This window comes from Planococcus citri, chromosome 4 (assembly GCF_950023065.1).
Source record: "Planococcus citri chromosome 4, ihPlaCitr1.1, whole genome shotgun sequence".
NCBI classification, from domain to species: Eukaryota; Metazoa; Arthropoda; class Insecta; order Hemiptera; family Pseudococcidae; genus Planococcus; species Planococcus citri.
This window is the reverse complement of record NC_088680.1, coordinates 16,261,458-16,282,384: the sequence shown is the minus strand read 5'-3', so window position 1 is coordinate 16,282,384 and position 20,927 is coordinate 16,261,458. Positions and strand designations below refer to the sequence as shown.

The following is a 20,927-nucleotide window of genomic DNA, read 5'->3' as shown; positions in this document are numbered from 1 at the left end:
AAAAAAAACCACAAAAAGAAGATTTAAAAAAATAGAAATCATTTCATTTTTTCATGTTGAATAAGGACACAAAAAAGAGCACAAAAGATGACTCACCCTCTTCCCTCATTGAGAAAAAAATTCAGAATGAAAAATGTTCCTACATATTTTTTCTTGCTCTACAGATCGTTCTTTGTAGATAATTTTCAATTGCAAAAAATCACAACTAGACTGTTTTGAGGATGGGAGGGAGGGAGGGGGGGGGGGGTAAAATTTTCTCAGACCTCCTGATTACATTTAAAAAATCGATTATAGTCCTCATAATCGTAATTGTTACCTAATTGGAAATCAATCAATCAGAAATATTAATCTTGAAAAAAAAAAAAAATTGTAAATTTCTTTCAAATAAAAACAAAAGTGAATTTGAAAAAAATCAAAATTCAAAAAAAATCCAAAAAAAAACTAGATTGAGACTCGAGTAAGTACTTCTGTCAAAATAACGAGATTTGACAAAATTTTGGAAAAAAGTAAAAAGAGTTCTTGATTTTTTGCAGAAAGCGAAACGTCGACAGTTCTACAGCAAAAGGCATGACTTTTAAACTTTTTCAACATTTTTAGAAAAAAAATGAGATCTATTCGCAATTTTTGGTAAAACGCAAGACTTTGGCAATTTAAAACAAACAACACTTTTTGAAAAAAGAAAGAATTTCTAGCAGTTTTTGAAAAAAATTGGATTTTTTGTAAAAAAATTGGATTTTTTGTAAAAAAATCAGACTTTTTTGCAATCTTTGGCAAAAAGCAAGACTTTGACAATTTTAGAAAAAGATGGGAATTTTTGGCAATTTTCAGCAAAAAATCGAGATTTATTGAAAATTTTTGGTAATGGTAAAATGTGAAAATTGTTAAAAATTTTCAACAAAAAACTGTTGTTTTTTTTGGTAATTATTGGCAAAAAAGTGAGATTTTTTCGAGATATTATCAACATTTTTTTTTTCAAAAAGTTGGACCAAGATTTAAAAAAAATAAATTTTTGATTAAATTAAAAAAAAAAGTCACAATATAATGTAGGTAGGTACTAGGTAGTTGATTTGATTTTTGATTTCGAACATGTTCGATCATATGACATCACAAATCACAAATGAATCGATGTTTGGAATTCGATCGATCGATTTTGGATCACGATGATCTATTTTAGATCCGAAAGTCTAAAATTACTTTTCAATTTCGAAAATTGTTAATTAATAGAAATTGAAAAGTTGGAAAAGCAGAAGAACTACCCTATAAAAGTCGATTGAGGTGATTTTATAAATTTTCAACGTTGGTGGAAAGTTTTCATTTTTTTTTTTCAAACACCATATCGTCCTTTTTAGAGCATCCGGTGAAAAAAATCTTGAAAACAAAAATTCGTTATTTTTGATGCGAAACTAAAATACTTAGTTGAACAATATTTCTCACAAAAAATTGAGTAGGCTACCTATTTATTGAAATTGGCATTGATTCGGTTGATTTCAATTTAACCGGAAGATTTTCATGAAAATCAGTACGTATTATTAGTACGAAGAAGCGAAGTAGAAAAAAGAAAATCAATATTGAAAAAAAAACATCTTCTAATCAAATGAGCCCCCTTCATTCATGATTTCACGAAGAAAGCAATTGATCATCTCATGTCACAATTATTCACAACACTAAGCGTATGGTTTCACTAAGCTTGCAACCTTTATTTTACTAATGGGTTAAAATGCAATATAAATGTAGGTTAACCGGAAGGGAGGGGTGGGGAAGCACACGTGGACGGAAACTGCGATTATTCTAACGAAAATCAATAAATTTTTGAGTACGTTCGTGGAACTAACATCTTCTATTCAAAAACGATCGAAATACGTAACATCGAAACTAAATGAATTTTTTATACTGAAATTCAATTTTTTTTCTTCGAATACAATTTTGTAAGTCTTTTATTTTTTCAAAAAACTAAAAATTAAGTCGGAAGAAATACGTATCAACAAAATGGTACTTTTTTATTAAGTATTATTTTTTTTGTACTTCAGTTAGAATACATTTGAAAGTTTTCAAGTAAAATTAGTAGGTACCTATTCGCTCAACAAAAAACTTAAAACGAGACAAATTCTAAATTAAAAAACAAAAAAATTAAAAAAAAAACATATTTCGATAAACGAAATAAAAATAAAAACAAAAAATCCGTTTTAATAACTAATTAAACTTTTGATTAGTTAAAATCACTGAGATAGGAATAAATTTCACAGTTCCCGCCGCATCACGACTATCACGAGTCAATAATTCTGAAAAAAAAAAGTTTCATAAATTTCGAATGGGTAAATTCGAAAAACATATCTTTCGTCTAAATAAACGCTGATACAGGATGACAATAGATAATTCCAGAGGTTAGGGAGATCGAAAAGACGAAGACACAAGAAGGGAGAACGTAGGAGTTGTTTTCGGAGACCTACGTAAAGCTTTCAATACATACGAGAACGATTTTGCTGAATGTAACTCACCTACACATTAGGGTGACGTATCATCACTTTGAGAAAATGGTTTCTCAACCACCATGATTTGTTCAGCCATATCGAGATAATGTAAAGCCTTGGTCATACATTTCGTGAACTGCTCCTGTTCGGATTTCTTCGAAGTGTTGTATGTCTTGGCTTTGATAACGAATACTTTATACAACATGTGTAAGGTTCTTCCTGCAGAGCAAATGATAATTAGATACCGCTTAACCGAATATCTCGAACCTTTCGGTAGAATACTCACCTCTAACGCAAGTGAATCCAGGAGCTACGATATCGAAAACTTCCAAGAGTTCGTTTAGCCACTGGATTTTAATTTCTACATCGTCGTAATCCGAACTGTCGAAAGTTTCACCGCTCAGACACAAAAGTAAATAAGAATACTTCATGTAAACGATGAAGGCGTGATTGGGATGCAGCTTTGGCGAATATTTCTTGATTAGTTTTTCATAACAGGCGATCATTTCGGATGTATTTTTCATCTCGGCTACCTTATTCATTTCTTTTTCGATCTCGTTGTAGAACGTTTTCAAAGCTTTGTATGATTTTTGGTATTTGCATTTCGTACATTTCCATTCGGATTCGAAATCTGTAATTACCAGGTAAAATACAATATGAGCTGATATTATAACTACAAAAAATATTGTGCGAAGATAATCATTAAAATACTCTACGGTACCTAAAGGATTCAATGATAATACTTCTCGTGGTCCTTTTTTACATTTAGGACACTTTAAGGAACTAAAATGCGAGTTTAATTCGGTGGGATCACTACATCTATAACACTGACAGCTAATATAATACGACTGGAGTAATTCCTGTCTTCTCAACAACGTTGGCGTGATGGGTTTAATCTTAGAATACGTCAACTGTTCGCCATTTCGTATATCAACTGCAGCTCTAATATAAATTCTGAAATCATACGAACATTTTTAAATACCAAATCAGCGATTACTCGAGTTTAAAAATCATCTACGCAAATTACCTAAAATTTTCACTAGGTGAAATAACAAACGAACAATTCGGCAGACAATTATGTGAAAAATAATTCGACGTAGCGTACACGAATCGTAGATTATTTTTAGAGCTCGATATTTGAAAACAGTTAGCTTCGATAATACTGCAAACTTTATGGATGAGTTCCTCGTCGAACCTGTAACACGAACGTACGAACGTAAATAAGGTCATCGTCGAATAATTCCGCTACGCGACTCACTTTTCTACTCACTGTTTCAATTTACACTTCTGTCTAATAAATTTAACCACGAACGAATCTTCATTTTGCCATCTCGGTGTATCTCTACGAATCTCCGTATCGTATTTCAATTGCTCTACGCAACTCCACCGATCAGGTGATTTTTCTCTAAGGAACAGCATTCGTAAAGGTAAAATACAATCGTACTGGTGTAATTTGAACTTCTTCGAACCGAATCTTTGAAAAGACATATTCGGACACTTCTTGAACACTTCGCATTCGTTGGTCTTATGTATTCGTAATTTATCGCAGTAAAGGCTACAGACGGGCCATCCGCAATCGTAGCATATTACACTGGTATCGACATTCACACCACAGCCAAGACACATGGGTGATCTAGCATCCAGATTCGGTCCATATAGAAAAACATCTTCGGTAAATATAGCTTCGCCCATTTTAATATCTCGATTCGCAGTCAAACACCTGAAAAATGATCGATGAAATTTAGGTCACATTTTAGCGCGCGAAAAGTACTCCATTTGAGGTCTTCTGCTATCGTGTTATCAGTACTGTTCTAAATAATAAGAAAATATTACTTGTTTCCTGCGGTAAATTCACTCAAAGTGAAAGCTGGTTTCGCCGAATACACCATGCTCGAATATTTCACTACTTAATGCGTAAAATTGAAAATAATTCGCTCGAAAATGTGACTAAATTTACTACCATTTTAAATTCACGTTCGTTCAACAATACTCTGACGTCATACGTAACGTATTTTATCAACCACATCCATCACAATAGGCAGAGTAGACGATTAGGAAACAATAGGAAGGAGGGGAAAGGTAAATGAAATAAAAATCAGCAGAACAAAAGGGTGATGAAAATGAAAAAGAAAAACTATTCGCCATAATAATTATTATTACAGCTGATACAAGAATGATAAATCAACTCGAATTTCTTCACATCTGGCATTCTAGATTAAATTAACCACTTTAATTAAAAAATGGTGAAAAAAATCGTGTTTTATTCCCTCAGATAACTTTCAAGGTCAATGAAGACGAACCGTATCGTCGACGATATCTTCCTTCTGCTGAACATTGAACTCATTTCACGATTGAACTCGTAAAATCGTACGAAAATTATGAATGCAACGTTCAACGTATAATCACGTTATTTATAAAGCCCCCAGCGAAGAATAAAATAATAAAAAAAAACTAAATCATACAACTTATATTTTGTTCAATCGTACACAAGAGGGAAAAAATCATGAACAGAAGATGCATTTGAAAACAACATGACGTAGTAGTCGTATTTTGTAGAGATTTATAAATAAATAAACAGAATGAGAAGAAAAACAATTAAAGGTTCTATTTCCTATAGACTTTTAATGGTTGTTGAAATGAGAAAGGAATACAATATTTTCAACGTAATACCGTTTACTTTTTAAAATAACTGGAACGTTAAGCAAACATAGTGTACAAAAAGCATAAAATAAAGATTGGAAACACTACGTATATATAGTAAAAATGCACTGCTTACAATCCCTGTAAACCGGAATAGCAACTCTTTCCTTTACAAAGTAGAATGTTATTTAACGCTACACAACGACGCTAATGGACATTATGGTTCGAATTCAATACCCATACCGATTTTATGTCCACCTTGATTGAAATTTTTACCATCGATCAAAGTCGATAACGTGATGGTAATACCTGTAAAATATAAATACACGTACGTGAGAATAAACGTATCCAAAAATTAAAAAAATGATGAGAATTTTCAAAATAGATTCGATACGTACCATCCTTAAGTTTATGGGTGAAACCGAGACCAATTTGGCTAGAATTATTCACTTTAGCTCGAACAGTAGTGTCACGATCCCAAGTGTATTTACAACCTAGTCCAAATTTAGTATCGTTGTTTTCCGACGACCATGCCAATTCAACACCAGTTTCGAGGAAAGGATTCACTTTTTGATAAATGTGACCGCTGTATAACTTTCCATCGCTCCTGAAACCGAACACGATGATATAACGATGAGAAAAATAATCATTCGTCGAAGATTTAAACCGTAGTTCGTTGGAACACTTACACGTTGGTGTGAATAACGAATTCTTTAGTAGTGTATCCTAAAGCTAAGTTGGTACTCTTCAGTTTGGAATCTTTCGTATCGAACTTCGAAAGAAGACCGACGAGCCAACCTGTGAGCGATAATTAAAGAAAGGAAACATTAATAAAACACGTAGCTACGTGTACGAGGGAACGAGAACGATGATGAGAGAACTTACCATTATACTGAAGTACTCCAGAACCCGAAACAAGAGGCGTAGCTGTTTTGAAGTCAGCATCACTGTTGAAAGCTACGTAGTTGTTTTTGTATTCCCCCTTTACTTTCAGAGTTTTATCGCTGAAAAAAAAAAACAGAGTAAAAATAATTATCAACGTATCGAACTATTTCAAATATCCGAACAAGCTTCCTTTTTTTTTTAGAAGCAGGGAACGAGGAAACACATTTTTTAACGTTAATTGGCTCGTGTTCAAGACTTAATTTATCATAAAATGGTAAGAATTTCGCTGCTCTTACCCGGTCTGAGGGGCGAAAGTACCTTCGGTGGAGAATTTAGCACCTTTGAATAAATCATCTAATGATACTTCGGTTGAAAGCACATTACTAGTGTTCCATCTTTCCGTGAAATTGATACCTACGAAAGGTGAAACGAATCGGATTAGATTACGAATCGGTTAGTATAACAACTGATCGAAGTCACGTACCGTATTCTTTGAATCTATACGTAGTCTGTAAAGTTCCTAGAACTTTGCCGGAATCGATATGAGAAGTTCCGCCGCATTGGAATTCAACACCGGTGGGAGTTTTGGTTTTCACGTCTAATTTCACTGTATCAAAATTGTATCCTTTGCTGAACAAATCCTTAGCGCTTCTGCCCAAACCGTCGTAGAATGGCGGCGGTGATACGTTAGATGACATGTTGATTCTAGAACAAAGTAACGCCCAATGTAGGTCAACTGACGAAAAATGCAACCGATGAGTTAGCAGCTAAGGAATGGTAAGGATTATCACACGGTTATTCAAGCATAGACACGAAATGTACGACTATGAGGGGATTTAATCGTATGATGAAAAGTGTCAAATAGGTTACAAAGTGAATTCGTGATGCAGATTAGAGATCTAGGATACTAAAATAATACCAAATAACCGGCTTACTTACGATTCGAAAACTTAATCGAGATGAGTGAAAAGCACAAGACGAACGAATTAACGAGATTTTCGACGATCAAAACTTGGTCGGAATAAAGTGATGCAAATTATAATCCTCGATTACTCTACAAAATTGACATTGAGCTTTGACCAACGTGACAGGACTCCGAGATTCTCCGGCATTTTGTTCCCATTTCCGGCGCTCAGCTGTTTCGTAGTTCACCGGAAATCTTCGAGGAGCGGTATGAACCGATTTTCATCGTACGAAACGCTGCGTTAGCAAACTTTTCACACCAAATTCTGTGATAAGGTTGCTGTTTTCAAAATATTCGTTCGAAAAAATGAAAATATTCGCGTGATATCTTCGCGATATTCTGTAAAATAATCTTCAGAAAATGTACATCGTTTTCGTGTTCGATCGTAAATGTGAACTCGAAGGATGAAATGGAGAAGTAAACGCTGCTTAGAGAACATTCAAAATGGCTTATGATCATTTTTCGGCTCTCGGACCAAATCACGTCCGAGAGATCGATTACGATGACATTGAGAAGAAAGAAGTAAGTAATTCTTGTTCGACGTACAATTTTAGCTCAGTTACTCTTTCATGTCCTAACTATATAACTTTTATATGGATATCTCGAAGTCTTACTCAAATCAAAGTATCATTTCAGATTGTTGGCAAAGGATCATTCGGAACTGTTTACAAAGGTGTCTGGGAGAATAAACTCGTCGCCGTTAAACACCTCGTGACTGAAGTAGAACGTTCGCTTTCGATAGAAATACGTCAAATGTCGAGAGTAGATCATCCTAATATTGTAAAACTCTACGGAGCTTGTCTCAAAACACCCGTTTGTCTTGTGATGGAATACGCCGAAGGTGGATCGTTATACAACGGTTCGTATGAAATTGACGAAAGAATCTCTTAATTTGTTCCTCTGTCGTAAAAATTATTATATTAACTGTTTGGATTCTTCACAGTTCTTCACGGTGATCAAAAACTACGTTACAATGCCGGACATGCCATCAGCTGGTGTCTACAATGTGCCAAAGGAGTAGCTTATCTACACAATATGAGACCGAAGGCGTTAATTCATAGGTAAATTGACTCGTAACCCTTTATTTTAATAATATCGAATAACTCGATCGAATTTCAGAGATCTAAAACCACCGAATTTACTATTAGACTCGACTGGCAAAGTATTGAAGATTTGTGACTTCGGAACAGCCTGTGACTTGAAAACTTACATGTCGAATAATAAAGGCAGTCCGGCTTGGATGGCACCGGAGGTGTTCGAAGGTTGTATAATCTCTACATTTTTCATCAATAAACCATCGTTCAACTGGTTAATCGAGTATTTATATGTTCACAGGACACACTTATAGCGAAAAATGCGATATTTTTAGCTGGGGTATTATCCTATGGCAAGTACTTTCTAGACAGAAACCGTTCAACGAAGTTGGCGTGAATGCTCTTCGAATAATGTGGTCGGTTCATCAAGGTAAAAGACCGCCGCTGATAGAAGGCTGCCCTAAACCGTTGGAAATCCTCATGACTAAGTTAGTCTACTCTCCTATGAATAACCTTATTCTCTGTATCATCGTTAAACTAAAACTACTTATAAGTAATCGTTGTGAATTTCAGATGCTGGTCTAAAGATACTAGCAGTAGACCACCGATGCAAGAGGTAGTTCGTCAGATGTCAGCTTTATTTAGATTTTTTCCCGAACACAGCGAACCTCTCGTGTACGAATATTACGATTCTTCTAGTAAGTGGTTAAAGTAGTGTAGGAAATTGAATTCTGGATATTTGATAATCCGAGCTACGTTTACAGGAAGTAGTATAGACGATATGCAAACTGAAGAAGACTCTTGTGTATCAGACATTCCCGAATCAAGTTTAGATAGTCAAAGTACGTGATTAATTATTAGTTAACGACTATCGTATTCGAAGTAGTAATTAATCATGATAATCGATTGTTCGCAGAAAGTAATATTAAATCGATAAGTGGTACCACAGCACGGACAGACACACATCTATCTAGTCCATTAAATATAGACGTTAAAGCTGTAAGTGTTCGGTACTATTTTGAATTCAAACTACAATCAACAATCAAACTATTTCCATACTCAGATTATCAGTATTAATTAACCTCGATAAAATATTTTCTTTCCACAGGGAGGTGATCCATGGAGCGATTGCGTTATCCAATTACCAGAAGATGCCCTAAGCTGTAGACAAAACTCATCTGAACAAGATGCTCGCAGTAATTATAACGGTTTTGCAGACTCCGAACTCGATGGAACTGGTAAGTTGTAAAATAAACTAGAGAAATTCGAGTACATCTTTGATGATGTTTTTTAGTCGTCTTCAAACCTAAGAAGACATCGAAGACGAAAAAGAATCGTTGAAAGTTACGAATGAAAAAACCGCCTTCTTCAGTAAACGTTTTCCGTTCGAAATGAATTTCAACAGTAATTTTAATCATCTCAGAATGCTCATTTTATGCGCAATCTCCGATTCTCGTAGCGAACACCTCGATTAAATCATAGTTACTCGACAAAACCTTGATATTTTGCCGAAATCATTTATAATAATCTTTGAATTCAACACGAAGTATTCGTTTCCGTTTCTTTGTTGTTCTTATAATACTGTATGCTTTGTTTGTAGAAAAATTAATTTTCTTCGCGTAATCTACGCAGATGTTTTTACTACATTCGCTAATCGGTGAAAAATTTCTCGATGAATACAGTTTACGCAGACTAAACAGTGGCTCGTGTCCAACTACAGTTATATAATTCGTGTTTACCAGAGAGATAATAAGATTGATGACATATTAAAAAAAATTGCATTAAAAAACCCGTTGGAAAATTTTCTACGTATCGAGGAGTAATCTTTTTTGCGATTTTCATTTATCCTGTCGCTGTCGGTGTGGTCCTTTGCGAACTAAAAATATCACCTTGTTTGATAAAGCCAAGAAATGCGAAAATTTGTAAATATTTATAAAGGGATTTATTTTTACAAACATTCGATAAACATCGGCTTTCTGCTTTCTATTATAAATTTCATATACGCGTCGTCGGCGTCGTCAACGTGAAGATGAGTCACCATGTGAGGATTGCGTTGGCCAGAAATTTCTTGTCAATAGCCAATCTATTTTCATTTGTTAGTTTCCGATCAGCTTCGATGCCGATGCATTCGTATCTAAGCTTTAGTCTCCTCGACATTGGTAATATATTTGGGTCGCGAGTTCGCGAACGTGGACGTGAACGTGTTGAAAATGTTGAGGATTTGCGAAAAATACCGACATCAAGTTCAAGTCTGGCAGAGAAGTAATTTTTTTTTATTATCGTAGTTTTGTTTGATTTTTTCATTGTACATATTATTTTGGCACTAGGAAGTTGTCGTGTATTTTGAGTGATTTTTCACGTAATTTTTTTTGATTAGGTAATTTGGCAACGAAAATTTTCTCTTTTTGTTGGATGATTTGATTTCAGGTGTTTTCTCTTGTGTTTTTATGATTATTCGATGTGAAAGGAAATGCTTTTGCGGGAATCATGCTGGATGCAATTTTTGAATGTGTCGTTTGGTGATTGAGGAATTAATTGGATACGAGAAGTGTTCGAATAATCGATGGAATTTTCAGAAAAATTAATTATTTGCTGGAATTATTATTTTTGGTGCATATTTTTTTCAAAATTTTCTACGAAATTAGTCGTTGAAATAGTTCTTCACTCTGTTGATATCTTTGAGCCGAATATTTTGTATCATTTTTAGAGCTCTGTCGATGAAAGATTAGCATCAGTTCGTTTTAATTAGTTTTTTAATGTTTTTTTTATCACTTAGGTGATACAATTCCAAATACAGAAAGAACTTTCGAGTAGTTATATTGACATTGGATTACCTCATGATGAATAATTACCATTTCGAATGGTGTCAGCTGTGAATGTAATGTGCCTGGTACTCGCTACCTAATTGATTACTCATTTCTAGGTAGCTTTCAACTACTATTACATTATAATGAGCAAGTAATTTACTACAGTAAAGTTTACACCGGAAGATGCGCAACATTACATCATTCTTGATAAACATTTTTTTCAACTCTTTCATTGCCATTGTTTGTTTTTATTTTTTATTTTTATCATTCTGGTATTTCCATTAAATTATATTAATCGATCGGTTTAAAATAATGAGAAATCAAAGACCAACTCGGATAAGCTGATAATTTTGCCATCTACAGTACGATCCTAAAAGTATGATTGCCAAACTCTCTTTTTGAAAACTTTTCCATCGTCATTATAAACGTTAGCAAAACATATAACAACGAAATCATTTAAAACAATGTTATCCACGTAGGGTATTTTACAGTTTACACATTTTGGCAAAATGGCAACTGCAGTTGACAAATGTTGATTTGTAATAGGTCAGTCCAATTAGATAAAACGAGCACTAGGTAGGTATAAGTACACTGTACAGTGTAGAGTGTACACACGTATGTAGTCGAGAAAGCACGATGGCCCTTGTTTCTTTCTCTCTCACTTTTTTGGCTCCATCGGCGACATTTTTTCCTAAGGCGTTTAATTAATTCAATGAAAAGGGTTATTTTTGCCCGCTATTCGCCTCGTACTTGGCTTTGATGCGTGTATGTTTAGTATTTTAGTCTTTAAGAATAGAAAGTGTGTTACCGATAATTATGTGGAAAATTTACCAATACACTATACTCATTACTCACTCACACAGTCGAGGGTTCAACTCGGACCCATTGGGTATAGCGAGTGAGGCGAAGAGAAGACATTACACTACACATTGTCACTGCCCAGCGGTGGTTTTCTTTCTAGCAGCGGGTGAGAGGGGATAAGTGACTGAGAAATTCGTGGAGGTTACGGGTGCCAAAGAGAGGAAACCGACTAAAAATACTCGAAATTTATTTCCGTCGTCTCGCGGCATACTAAAACGTACGCGTCTGTGATATATACGAGTGAAAAAAGCGTGTAATGAATCATCGGCTAGTTTGTTTTGTTTGTAATTACGCCTTGTATGTTTTCCAAGTTTTCGAGCTCGAGCACCAGCACACCAGCACTTGCACTTGCACGATGATGGTATGTCGAGTCACAGACTCCGGCCGGCGAAGTGGCGATGGCGCTGGAAATGGAAATGGGTGTGATCATGAGGGCAGATATTGATCGTGACTAGAATAATGTGTGTATCAAGGTCTCATTATGTAGTATAATATGTACGAGTTGAGATCGTGTGAAGTGAGAAAATTTAGATTAATTATCTCGATGCGAGTATAAGATGAACAAATAGATTATGTTTTGGCGAATTGTGGTGATCTAGATCTTGGTTATACCTTTATGTTAGAGTTTCCGAAAATCTGACTAAGGTGATGACGAAAATTGAATAAGATGATGCGGTGTTCTCAAGTTGAATGATTTTATCATCGTTCTCAGTGCTGAGTGTTGCAATTTGTGCAGTTGATGGAATGCATATCCTATGACGATAAACTAAAATTCAGGCTTGGAAAACCGATAAAAGAAAAAACTGGAACCTGAAAAATAACTGATTTTTCGTAGAAGTTTTTCTCGAAAAATTTCATTGAATTTTGCCAAAATTGCCCAGGGGAAAACTAGGAAAATTATTGGAACTGAATGATCAGGACTGATCAGATCTGCAAGTAAAATTTTAACAGGTCTCCCCTTCTGGATTTGATCAGGGCTGATCATATCTGCTCAAATCTAGTTAGATCCAATAAAGTCTGAGTTTTGCCTTGCCTAAATTGTCACAGAATTTTTTCAAGATTGCCAAAATAAAGTCGTGATTTTTGATCAAAAATGTCAAAAAATTCTAATTTTTTCCAATTGATTGTGCAAGGCTGCTGTTTTATTTTTATTATTATTATTTTTTTTTTCTTTTGTTAAAATTGTCAGAATAAAGCCCCATTTTTACAACATTTGTCAATAAGTCCAAATTTTCTAAACCAAAATTGTCAAAAAAAAGCCTGATTTGGTGCCTGAACTTCCTAACAATATTGATTTTTGCCTCAGCTGTCTGAAAAGTTCTATTTTTCTAAAACTTGGTAAGTTTTTCGTCAAGACTGAAGATAAAAGTCTCGGTTTTTGACATAATCGTCTAAAAGTCCCACATTATCAAATGGAACAAACTTTTGCCAAAATTATCATAAAAAAGTCTTACTCTTGGTTAAAATTTGTCAAAAAGTCTCAATTTTGTCAAAATTCTCCAACTAAAAGTTTTTATTTGTGTCAAAAGAATCCTGTTTGTTTTTGTTTTTTTTTTCAAAATTTCTTTTTTACAGAAATTGTCAAATAGATTCTGGATTTTTCACCATTTAAATTATCAGAAAGTTCTTTCTTTTCAAAATTTTGCAACAAGTCTCATTTTCTTGCCAAAATTGTCAAAATGACCCGATTCTTGTTAACATTTCTTCAAAGTTCTTATTTTTTGTCAAAAAATCCTGCTTTTTTCTCAAAACTTCTTTTTTGTCGTATGTAGTTGGTAAAAAGGTCTCTTTTTTGTTGCTAAAAATGTCAGAATAGAAAATGCTTTTTTTGCTAAATTGGCCAAAAAGTCACTAATTTTGTTAAAATTGTCAAAAAGTCCTCATTTTTGCCAAAATTGCCAAAATGTTTTAAATTTGGTCACAATTGTCAAACAGTCTTATTTTTTGCCAAATTGCAGCATTTCCAAAAAGTGGTGACCTTTTTTTTGTAAATTTTAAAAAGGTTTCATTTTTTGTCAAAAAAAACCCTGCTGTTTTCAAAGTCCTTTTTTTGTCAAAATTGTCCTAATGTTATAATATTTTGTCAAATTTCTCAAAAAGTTGTTATTTTTCGTCGAGAAATCCTGCTTATTTTTCTAAAAATTCAATTTCATCAAAATTTCCAAAATGGTTATATTTTTTGACAGATTTTTTTTTTGAATTGGCAAAAAATCCTGAATTTGGTAACGTTTTTTTCAATAGATCATTTTTGCCAAAGTTGGCAAAAAAGTTCTGTGTTTCTGCCAAAATTGTCAAAAATTCATTTTTTTTCTTTTTTTTTGGTAAAAATTCCAAAAAGTCTTCTGTTTTACAAAAATCGCCAAAAAATCGTGTTTTTTGCAAAAAATGCCAAAAATTGTGGTGGGGTTTTTCAAAATCTGCCAAAAATGTTTTTCCCCCTAAAACTGCCAAAAATGGGATTTATGCAAAAAATGTCGAGAAATTGTGTTTTTGCAAAAATTGCCATAAAAGTGTGGTTTTTTTTTGCAAAAACTGCCAAAAAATTGTGGTGTTTTTTTGCAAAAACTGCCAAAAAATGTGTTTTTGTTTCAGCAATTTGCAAAAACTGCCAAAAATGTTGTTTTTTTGCAAAAACTGCCAAAAATGTTGTTTTTTTGCAAAAACTGCCAAAAATGTTGTTTTTTTTTGCAAAAACTGCCAAAAAATTATTTTTTTTTTCAAATTTTAAAGTTGTTATTTCTTGGTAAGAAAATCCTGCTGTTTTCAAGTCTTTTTAGTGTGCGTAGCACACTATTGGTTTCGCTTTGAGAAATGAAATTTCATTATACATGAATGTTCTCTTAAACTATCCAACCGTTTTTTGTACCTATTGGACACCATTTGAGAATCATTAAGGCGGAGGGAATAGATTATTTTCCATTCAATTCGGATGGGTAATTGCGGAGTAATTGCAATTTTAGTTCATTATTTTAATGCATTAAATCCTAAAAAAGGGAAAAGGGGACTTGTAGAACACCTGCCGCTCATTGTACCCTGCTATACCCCCAGTCTATCCCATCTCCGCTTTTCAAATCAGCTGTCTCATTGTACCCTGTTACACCCCTCATCTGTTAGCTGTATATTCTAAGTGGGAGTGGTTTGGTGGGGCGTTTACCCAACAAATATATTCTTTTAATGCCCTAACCCACCATGTGAACTCGTAGTCAAATGGTTAGGGCATGTAGGTAGGAATAGGAATTGTAGGGTCCCAGGTTCGAATCCCCATCAGGTAGGTAGGTATAGGTGACGAATTTTTCGTTGGACATATTGGATAGGTAAATGCTGTGGAGTGAGTACATGATGCTGGTGCAAAAAAAAACGAATTTTGAACCCTGTAGCCCCCTCATTTTGATTTATAAAAACAAAGTTATGAAATATGATATCATTTTGCTAAATGAATTTTCATTTCATTTATTCAAATACTTTTTATTATACCTATAGCGCCGTAAGTACAGTAAAAATTACCTTAAGATGAGTAATTTTTACTTTTTATGATATAAAAATTACTTTAAAATGAGTCATTTTTACACAACTTGGTTTATGTAATTTTAATTATCATGCTTTAGTAAAAATTATTAAGACAAAATGATTTTTACTAATGTTATAGCAAAATTTATTAAAATGATGATTTTTACTATAAGATTACAGTAAAAATTATTACCTATTATAACTGAACAGTTGGAAATTACTGATTTTCAAAACAAATTTTATCATACTTATATTATGTATTTTTGAATGGGATCCAGTTATTGTGCTAAATATATAGTCAAAATTTTTTGTAAAAATTACCCATATTTTTGTCGTGTAATTTAGAGGCAATGCGAATTCTTAACATATTTTATATGATTTAATAATTTTAGAATCAAAGGCAAATTCTGAAAATTGGTTTGAAATGTTATAAATTTGAAGACAATGGAAATTCTAAAAAAAAAATGAAAATTTGTCATTTAGAGACACTGAGAATTCCAAAAATTGATTAAAAGTTCTATAAGTTGTAGATAATGTGAACTTGAAAATGATAAATGAATTATTGTATGTAATATTATGAAGATAATGAGAATTCTGAAAAATTAGAGGCATGCACTACTTAGATATGTAATAGCGGTTATAGCTGTAGAAAAGGCAGCTAGCTACGCACACTTTGCAGCTAAGCTTTGCTTAGCTGTCTAGTTTTTTGACATAATTGCCAAAAAAAAGTCCGTTTTTTTGCCGAAATTATGTCAGATAATTTTTTTTTGTTGAAAATGCCAAATGTTCTTTTCACAATTTTTTGCCAAAATTTTCCAAAAAAAGCTGCTTTTTTCAAAGGGTAATTTTTGTTGGAATTTCCAAAAAGTTCATTTTTTGTTCCAAAATGATTGTAATGTAAAAAAAAATTTTTTGACAACATTTCTCAAAAGCCCTCTTTTTTGCCATAATTTGACATTCCCAAAAAGGTGATTTTTTCGAAACTTGAAAAAGAGTTGTTTGTTTTCGCCAAAATTGTCAAAAATTCTTTTTTTTTTTGGTAACAATGCCAAAAAGTCCTAAATTTAATCAAAAGAGTCAAAGTCTTTTTTTTTTGCAAAAATTGCCAAAAAATGTTAAAAATTGTGTAATTTGCAAAAATTGTCAAGAAATTGTGTTTTTTGCAAAAATTGCCAAAAAACTGTGTTGTTTTTTTGAAATTTTAAAGTTGTTATATTTTCTTGTTAAGAAAATCCTGCTGCTTTCAAGTCTTTTTTTTGCCATTATGGCCAAAGGATTGCCAAAAACAGTCCATTTTTTTCGCCAAAATTGTCAAAGAATTTTTTTTACCAAAAATGCCAAAAAGCTCTAATTTTGAAAGTCCTGCTTTTTTTTTACCAAGTTTCTTTTGCCACAATTATCAAAAAAATCTGCTGTTTTTAAAAGTTTATTTTTGTTGAAATTGTCAAAAAGATCCTTTTTTGCCTTACTAAAATTGTGAGAAAATTCTTTTTTTTTGACAAAATTGCCAAAAAGTCTACATTCTTGCCATAATTTGGCATTGCCAAAAATGTGATTTTTTTCGAACTTTAAAAAGGTTTTTTTTTGTCAAGAATATCTCATTATTGTTGAAGTCCTTTTTTTAATCAAGATTTCCAAAAAAGTTTCTGTTTTTCTGCCAAAATTGTCTGGAAATTTTTTTTCCAGTAATGGTGATTTTTTTCAAATTTCAAGTTTTTAGTTTTTTGTCAAGAATTCTGTTGTTTTTCACGTTTTTTGCTAAAATTGTCTTACAAATCTTATTATTTTGATTTTTTTAAAATTGTCAACCCCCCCCCCCCATTTTTATCCAAAATTGTTGGAAAGTTCTTATTTTTGCCAAAACTGTCATAAGATGTCCTAATTTTTGTCAAAATTGTCATTTAAAAAAATCCAATTCCTGGCAAAATTCTCAGAAAGTTCTTATTTTTATTTTTGTCAAAAAAATCCTGTTTTTTTTCGTAAGTCCTTTTCTGCTAAAATCGCCCAAAAAAATCCTGTTTTTTTCGTAAGTCCTTTTCTGCTAAAATCGCCAAAAAAAATCAGTTTTGTTTTTGTCAAATGTCAGTGAAACCAGTAAGTTCTGTTTCCACAAAGAAAAAAGTATTGAAATTTTGGGAAATTCCCAAAAAAAGTGGTGGAAATTTAGTGCAATTTGTCAGCTCATCATGTTTGGCAGAAAAAAATACCAAACTTGAGAAGTTCAGATTAGCTACAACTTCGAAATTACAAACACAAAAAAAATGACGCAAAAAATTCTCTCCAGCAATCAGCTGTCGTGTTTCAACAAGTAGTGATCAGAATCAAACACGTGTCTTATCGATTCAAATCCAAAACTCACCCAACGAAATTTTCGTTTATTGAGATAAATTTTTTCGGCATAAATTAATGATCAAAGAAATCATCCTAATATGTACTTATCACGCCTCCTTAAGTACTCATCATCACGAACTTCTTCGCTAAATTAATTCACTTTCAACATCCGCCTATATCTGCGAACTCTTGTCACGATATTCCCCCATCTCCATATCCAAATTCGACACCGCCGATCTAATTTCCATACAATATCGCGTATTCCTACGTAAACAATATCGAGCTGAACAGCTCTAGGCAATGAATAAAAGATCAAAATAGGTAAGTATAGTAATCGCGATCGTACGTACCCGGAGGCTGTGCTCAGTATATTATGCTCTACGATACATACGGGTATATTTCTCTCTCTTTCTGTCATTATAAAATTGGTGCACGTTGATGTGTTCCGCCGCCTTCGTCTCCGGTCTCGTACTTGGTACTTCGTATAGTCGGTGCTCTTTGCGGCGATCGGCGAATGCGAAAGTGCTGCGAGATGCGAGAAGAAGACGAAGAGATGAGTCATCGAGCTAGAATTAGAGTTCAGCGTTTTTGTTGAATAGTTTTACACAGAGTAAGAGAGCGCGGAAACAAGACATGGGTACTCTGTACGTATACGAGTCTATTTAATTTAGTCAATATTTAGTATTTTTTACGTCATGTCCTCCTGGCGTACGTCTGCGACCACGACGACGATGTGTGAACTGAAATATTGCTGGCTTCATTTGACCAGACAAGGCATTTATAGTAGATATACGACTACTTTTCAAAGTACGACCGGTTCGAAATTCCAAAATTCCAAATTCGATAATGTGATTTTACTAATAATGATCGGTGTTGGTTTGGTTGTGTTGTTGCGCAGGTGCTACCGACGAATCGACAGATGAGTTCGATGATAAGTTGTATCTAACGCTGGAGCCCAAACTACGACCCCTTGAACCGGATCCAGGATGCGAAGAAAGCGTGGAAACTTTCAAAGAACATAAAGAAGTGAGTGAAACGTACCTCTTATTTTCGTTAACTTTGTTCGGTTCCTTTATTAAAAAATGAGTAAAGTTACTCGTGAAGCCTCATTTAGAGCGAGGCAGATGCGTTCGATTGTTTTCATATTGTGGCCATGTGGTTTTAGACGATGTAAATATACAATGTTATATTTACTTTTTTACGTTCAAAAGAATATACAAATGGATAGTATCGTACTGTGAGTTTATTAGTTTGCGTATTTATGTGGTGTAAAATGTTGGCAACCGGAAGAACATCGTCGATTCCAGCACATGGGCTTGTATAAATACGAGTACGTAATAATAACACGTTGTATAATTTGCAGATCGCTAAAGAGTATCTCAAAGTACAAACAGAACTAGCCTATTTGGCGCAGAAGCTACAAGATTTGCAGGAGGAAGCTAGTCGTTGCGAGTCGTTACAATCTGAAACAGAAGATCAGCAAGAAGTGAAGAAATTACGAGAAGAGAAGGTAAGCTCAAATATACCTAGGTACTTGAATTTACTTCTAATTCAAATTCTCAAGTTTTAATTTTTTAATTTTTTTTTTCAATCCACAGGACAGTCTTTTACAATATTATAATTCGTTGAAAAATAAACTGGACGAAGTGACCAAAAACAACGTCCAAAAAAGTGATTGGGTTTTCGTACCTTCGAATTCGGACCCGTCTTGAGTTACTGAAATTTAAAATTTTTGTACTATAATTTTTATTCTGATGTGTTTTCCTAGCGATCCGTTAACTTTTTCGTTACCTTGTCCTTTCGTAATTCGTATATGTAATTGTAATTTCGTTAATATGTAAATTTTTTACGTACTTTACTTACTGTGATCGTCGTTTTGTGGTTTTTGAAAACTGGAAATAGGCGTTGTTTTTTTTTTTTATTTTTTGAACTAGTCTCGTTCATTTCGAAAATATTGAATTTGTATAGTTTACCTATATTTTTTTTATCGTTTTATTTTGTAAGTTGTGTCATCGTGTGAATTTTAAAGTAAATCATTTTTAATATGTGATATGAGTTTGGTTGGTTATTGGAGTTCGTTGACTTTGTTTGAAACGAGATAAGATAATTTTTATTTATTCGGAAAACTGTTTACAAAGTTGCGGAAGAATTTGTTCGATTTGAATCATTTATTTATTCAATAATACGAAATTTTGATGGGAAAGTAACGTTATGACCTTATGACGAATCTGTGCTGATTTATTCGTGAATTCGGTATGATATTTTCAGATGATTAGCTGTTTAAAATTTATTTTAATTGTTCGCTGTTTTGGATCGTTTTTATCTGATTTTTTTTTCGACACTGAGATTAGAAAACCTCTACTGAAAATCATTCATTGAAAATTTTACCTGTTTCTAATTCAAAAGTGATGCTTGTTGAACGATATAAAAGGAGTTCTTCTCATATGAGTGAGGTTATACCTACCTACCTACTCGACCATTTGAGTGAATCGCGAAAAAAAAGTGTAGGAGTATTTTGACAAACTTTCAGTTTGAGTTGAAAGTCATTTGAAAAAATTGTTTGCTGAGGGAGTTCTCCAGGAGAAAAGATATGGGCCTTCAAAGAGTGGATTTTCGAGAAAATTGTATTTTTTTTTTCGACACTCTAAATTTCTAATATTTCGCAATAATTAAGCCAAAACGTCGAGAGATATAATTTCTGAAATTGAGGATAAATTTTGGAATGCAGTGGTGCCAATGTTTTTATAATTATTGCAAATTTAAAAAAAAGTGTGATAATTTTTTGGCAGTTTTAATCACTTTTTCTTCGATGATTTAGTAGGTCAATGACCTTAAAGTTTTGACCAATTTTATGTCTTTTTGACAATGTTGTCTAAAAAAAAATTCCCGACAATTTTGACAAACAAAAACCAGAATTTTTTTGGCAATTTTGACAAAAAAGGGCTTGGCAAAAATGAGGACTTTTTACCAATTCTGTCAAAAAAAAAAAAGAATTTTCTCACAATTTTGTAACAAAAAAGGATCTTTTTGGCATTTTCAACAAAAATGAACTTTTGAAAAAAAGCAGAATTTTTCTAACAATTTTGGCAAAAAAAAGTACTTGTGAAAAAAAACAGGACTTTTAAATTTAAAAAAATTATCTGACAATTTCAGTGAAAAAAACGGATGTTTTTTTGGCAATTTATAACCAAAAAAAAAGAATTATAAACAGCAGGATTTTTTTGACAAGAAATAACAATTTTAAAATTTGAAAAAAAATACCATTTTTTGGCAATTTTGACAAAAATGATCGAGGATTTTCACAAAGTTTTGACCAACTTTATATCTTTTTGACAATCTTGCCGAAAAAAATTCCTGACAATTTTGGCAAAAAAGGACCTTTTTGGCAATTTTGACAGAAAAGGACTTCAAAAATAACAAGGTATTCTTG

General features: G+C 33.1%; 3 protein-coding genes across 7 annotated transcripts in view; 1 reads left to right on the top strand and 2 right to left on the bottom strand.

Moving 5' to 3' along the window:
- Positions 1 to 4,684, bottom strand: part of LOC135844178 (zinc finger protein 582-like) — a 30,384-nt gene extending 25,700 nt beyond the window's left edge. For 2 of the 5 annotated variants that reach the window (XM_065362316.1, XM_065362317.1), the window contains exons 1-6: positions 4,302 to 4,684; positions 3,739 to 4,188; positions 3,496 to 3,663; positions 3,190 to 3,422; positions 2,755 to 3,099; positions 2,496 to 2,687 (exon numbers count right to left, since the gene is read on the bottom strand). In XM_065362316.1, coding sequence (XP_065218388.1) covers positions 2,503 to 2,687; positions 2,755 to 3,099; positions 3,190 to 3,422; positions 3,496 to 3,663; positions 3,739 to 4,188; positions 4,302 to 4,357 — 1,437 coding nt within the window. In that variant the 5' untranslated portion in view covers positions 4,358 to 4,684 and the 3' untranslated portion in view covers positions 2,496 to 2,502. Of the gene's footprint in view, positions 1 to 1,978; positions 2,280 to 2,495; positions 2,688 to 2,754; positions 3,100 to 3,189; positions 3,423 to 3,495; positions 3,664 to 3,738; positions 4,189 to 4,301 lie in introns of those variants that run through there. The other 3 variants (XM_065362315.1, XM_065362318.1, XM_065362320.1) reach the window with 3 other exon arrangements.
- A 236-nt stretch (positions 4,685 to 4,920) lies between these two features.
- On the bottom strand, positions 4,921 to 7,081 carry LOC135844179 (voltage-dependent anion-selective channel-like). The gene is made up of 7 exons (XM_065362321.1): positions 6,933 to 7,081; positions 6,478 to 6,698; positions 6,290 to 6,407; positions 5,994 to 6,112; positions 5,798 to 5,906; positions 5,507 to 5,715; positions 4,921 to 5,417 (listed from the first exon to the last, which is right to left on the bottom strand). Exons 2-7 carry the CDS (start codon positions 6,689 to 6,691, stop codon positions 5,326 to 5,328), a joined length of 861 nt encoding a protein of 286 aa, XP_065218393.1. The 5' UTR covers positions 6,692 to 6,698; positions 6,933 to 7,081; the 3' UTR covers positions 4,921 to 5,325.
- Positions 7,082 to 7,226: 145 nt separating this feature from the next.
- LOC135844177 (mitogen-activated protein kinase kinase kinase 7-like) lies at positions 7,227 to 19,547 on the top strand. Its single transcript, XM_065362313.1, has 12 exons — positions 7,227 to 7,479; positions 7,594 to 7,816; positions 7,901 to 8,018; positions 8,077 to 8,219; positions 8,293 to 8,479; positions 8,565 to 8,689; positions 8,756 to 8,833; positions 8,908 to 8,990; positions 9,100 to 9,229; positions 18,396 to 18,523; positions 18,861 to 19,007; positions 19,096 to 19,547. Exons 1-12 carry the CDS (start codon positions 7,402 to 7,404, stop codon positions 19,207 to 19,209), a joined length of 1,554 nt encoding a protein of 517 aa, XP_065218385.1. The 5' UTR covers positions 7,227 to 7,401; the 3' UTR covers positions 19,210 to 19,547.
- Positions 19,548 to 20,927: the final 1,380 nt, after the last annotated feature.

What these genes read in the sequence shown, in the direction of transcription:
- LOC135844177 (XM_065362313.1), top strand. Translation starts at nt 7,402, where the DNA reads ATGGCTTATGATCATTTTTCGGCTCTCGGACCAAATCACGTCCGAGAG. An exon ending in ATCAAGTTTAGATAGTCAAA is followed by an intron (nt 8,834 to 8,907) that starts GTACGTGATTAA and finishes GATTGTTCGCAG; the next exon opens with AAAGTAATATTAAATCGATA. An exon ending in TAAATATAGACGTTAAAGCT is followed by an intron (nt 8,991 to 9,099) that starts GTAAGTGTTCGG and finishes TTCTTTCCACAG; the next exon opens with GGAGGTGATCCATGGAGCGA.
- LOC135844179 (XM_065362321.1), bottom strand. Translation starts at nt 6,691, where the DNA reads ATGTCATCTAACGTATCACCGCCGCCATTCTACGACGGTTTGGGCAGA. An exon ending in GTATAGATTCAAAGAATACG is followed by an intron (nt 6,408 to 6,477) that starts GTACGTGACTTC and finishes CACCTTTCGTAG; the next exon opens with GTATCAATTTCACGGAAAGA. An exon ending in TTCGTTATTCACACCAACGT is followed by an intron (nt 5,716 to 5,797) that starts GTAAGTGTTCCA and finishes GTTCGGTTTCAG; the next exon opens with GAGCGATGGAAAGTTATACA.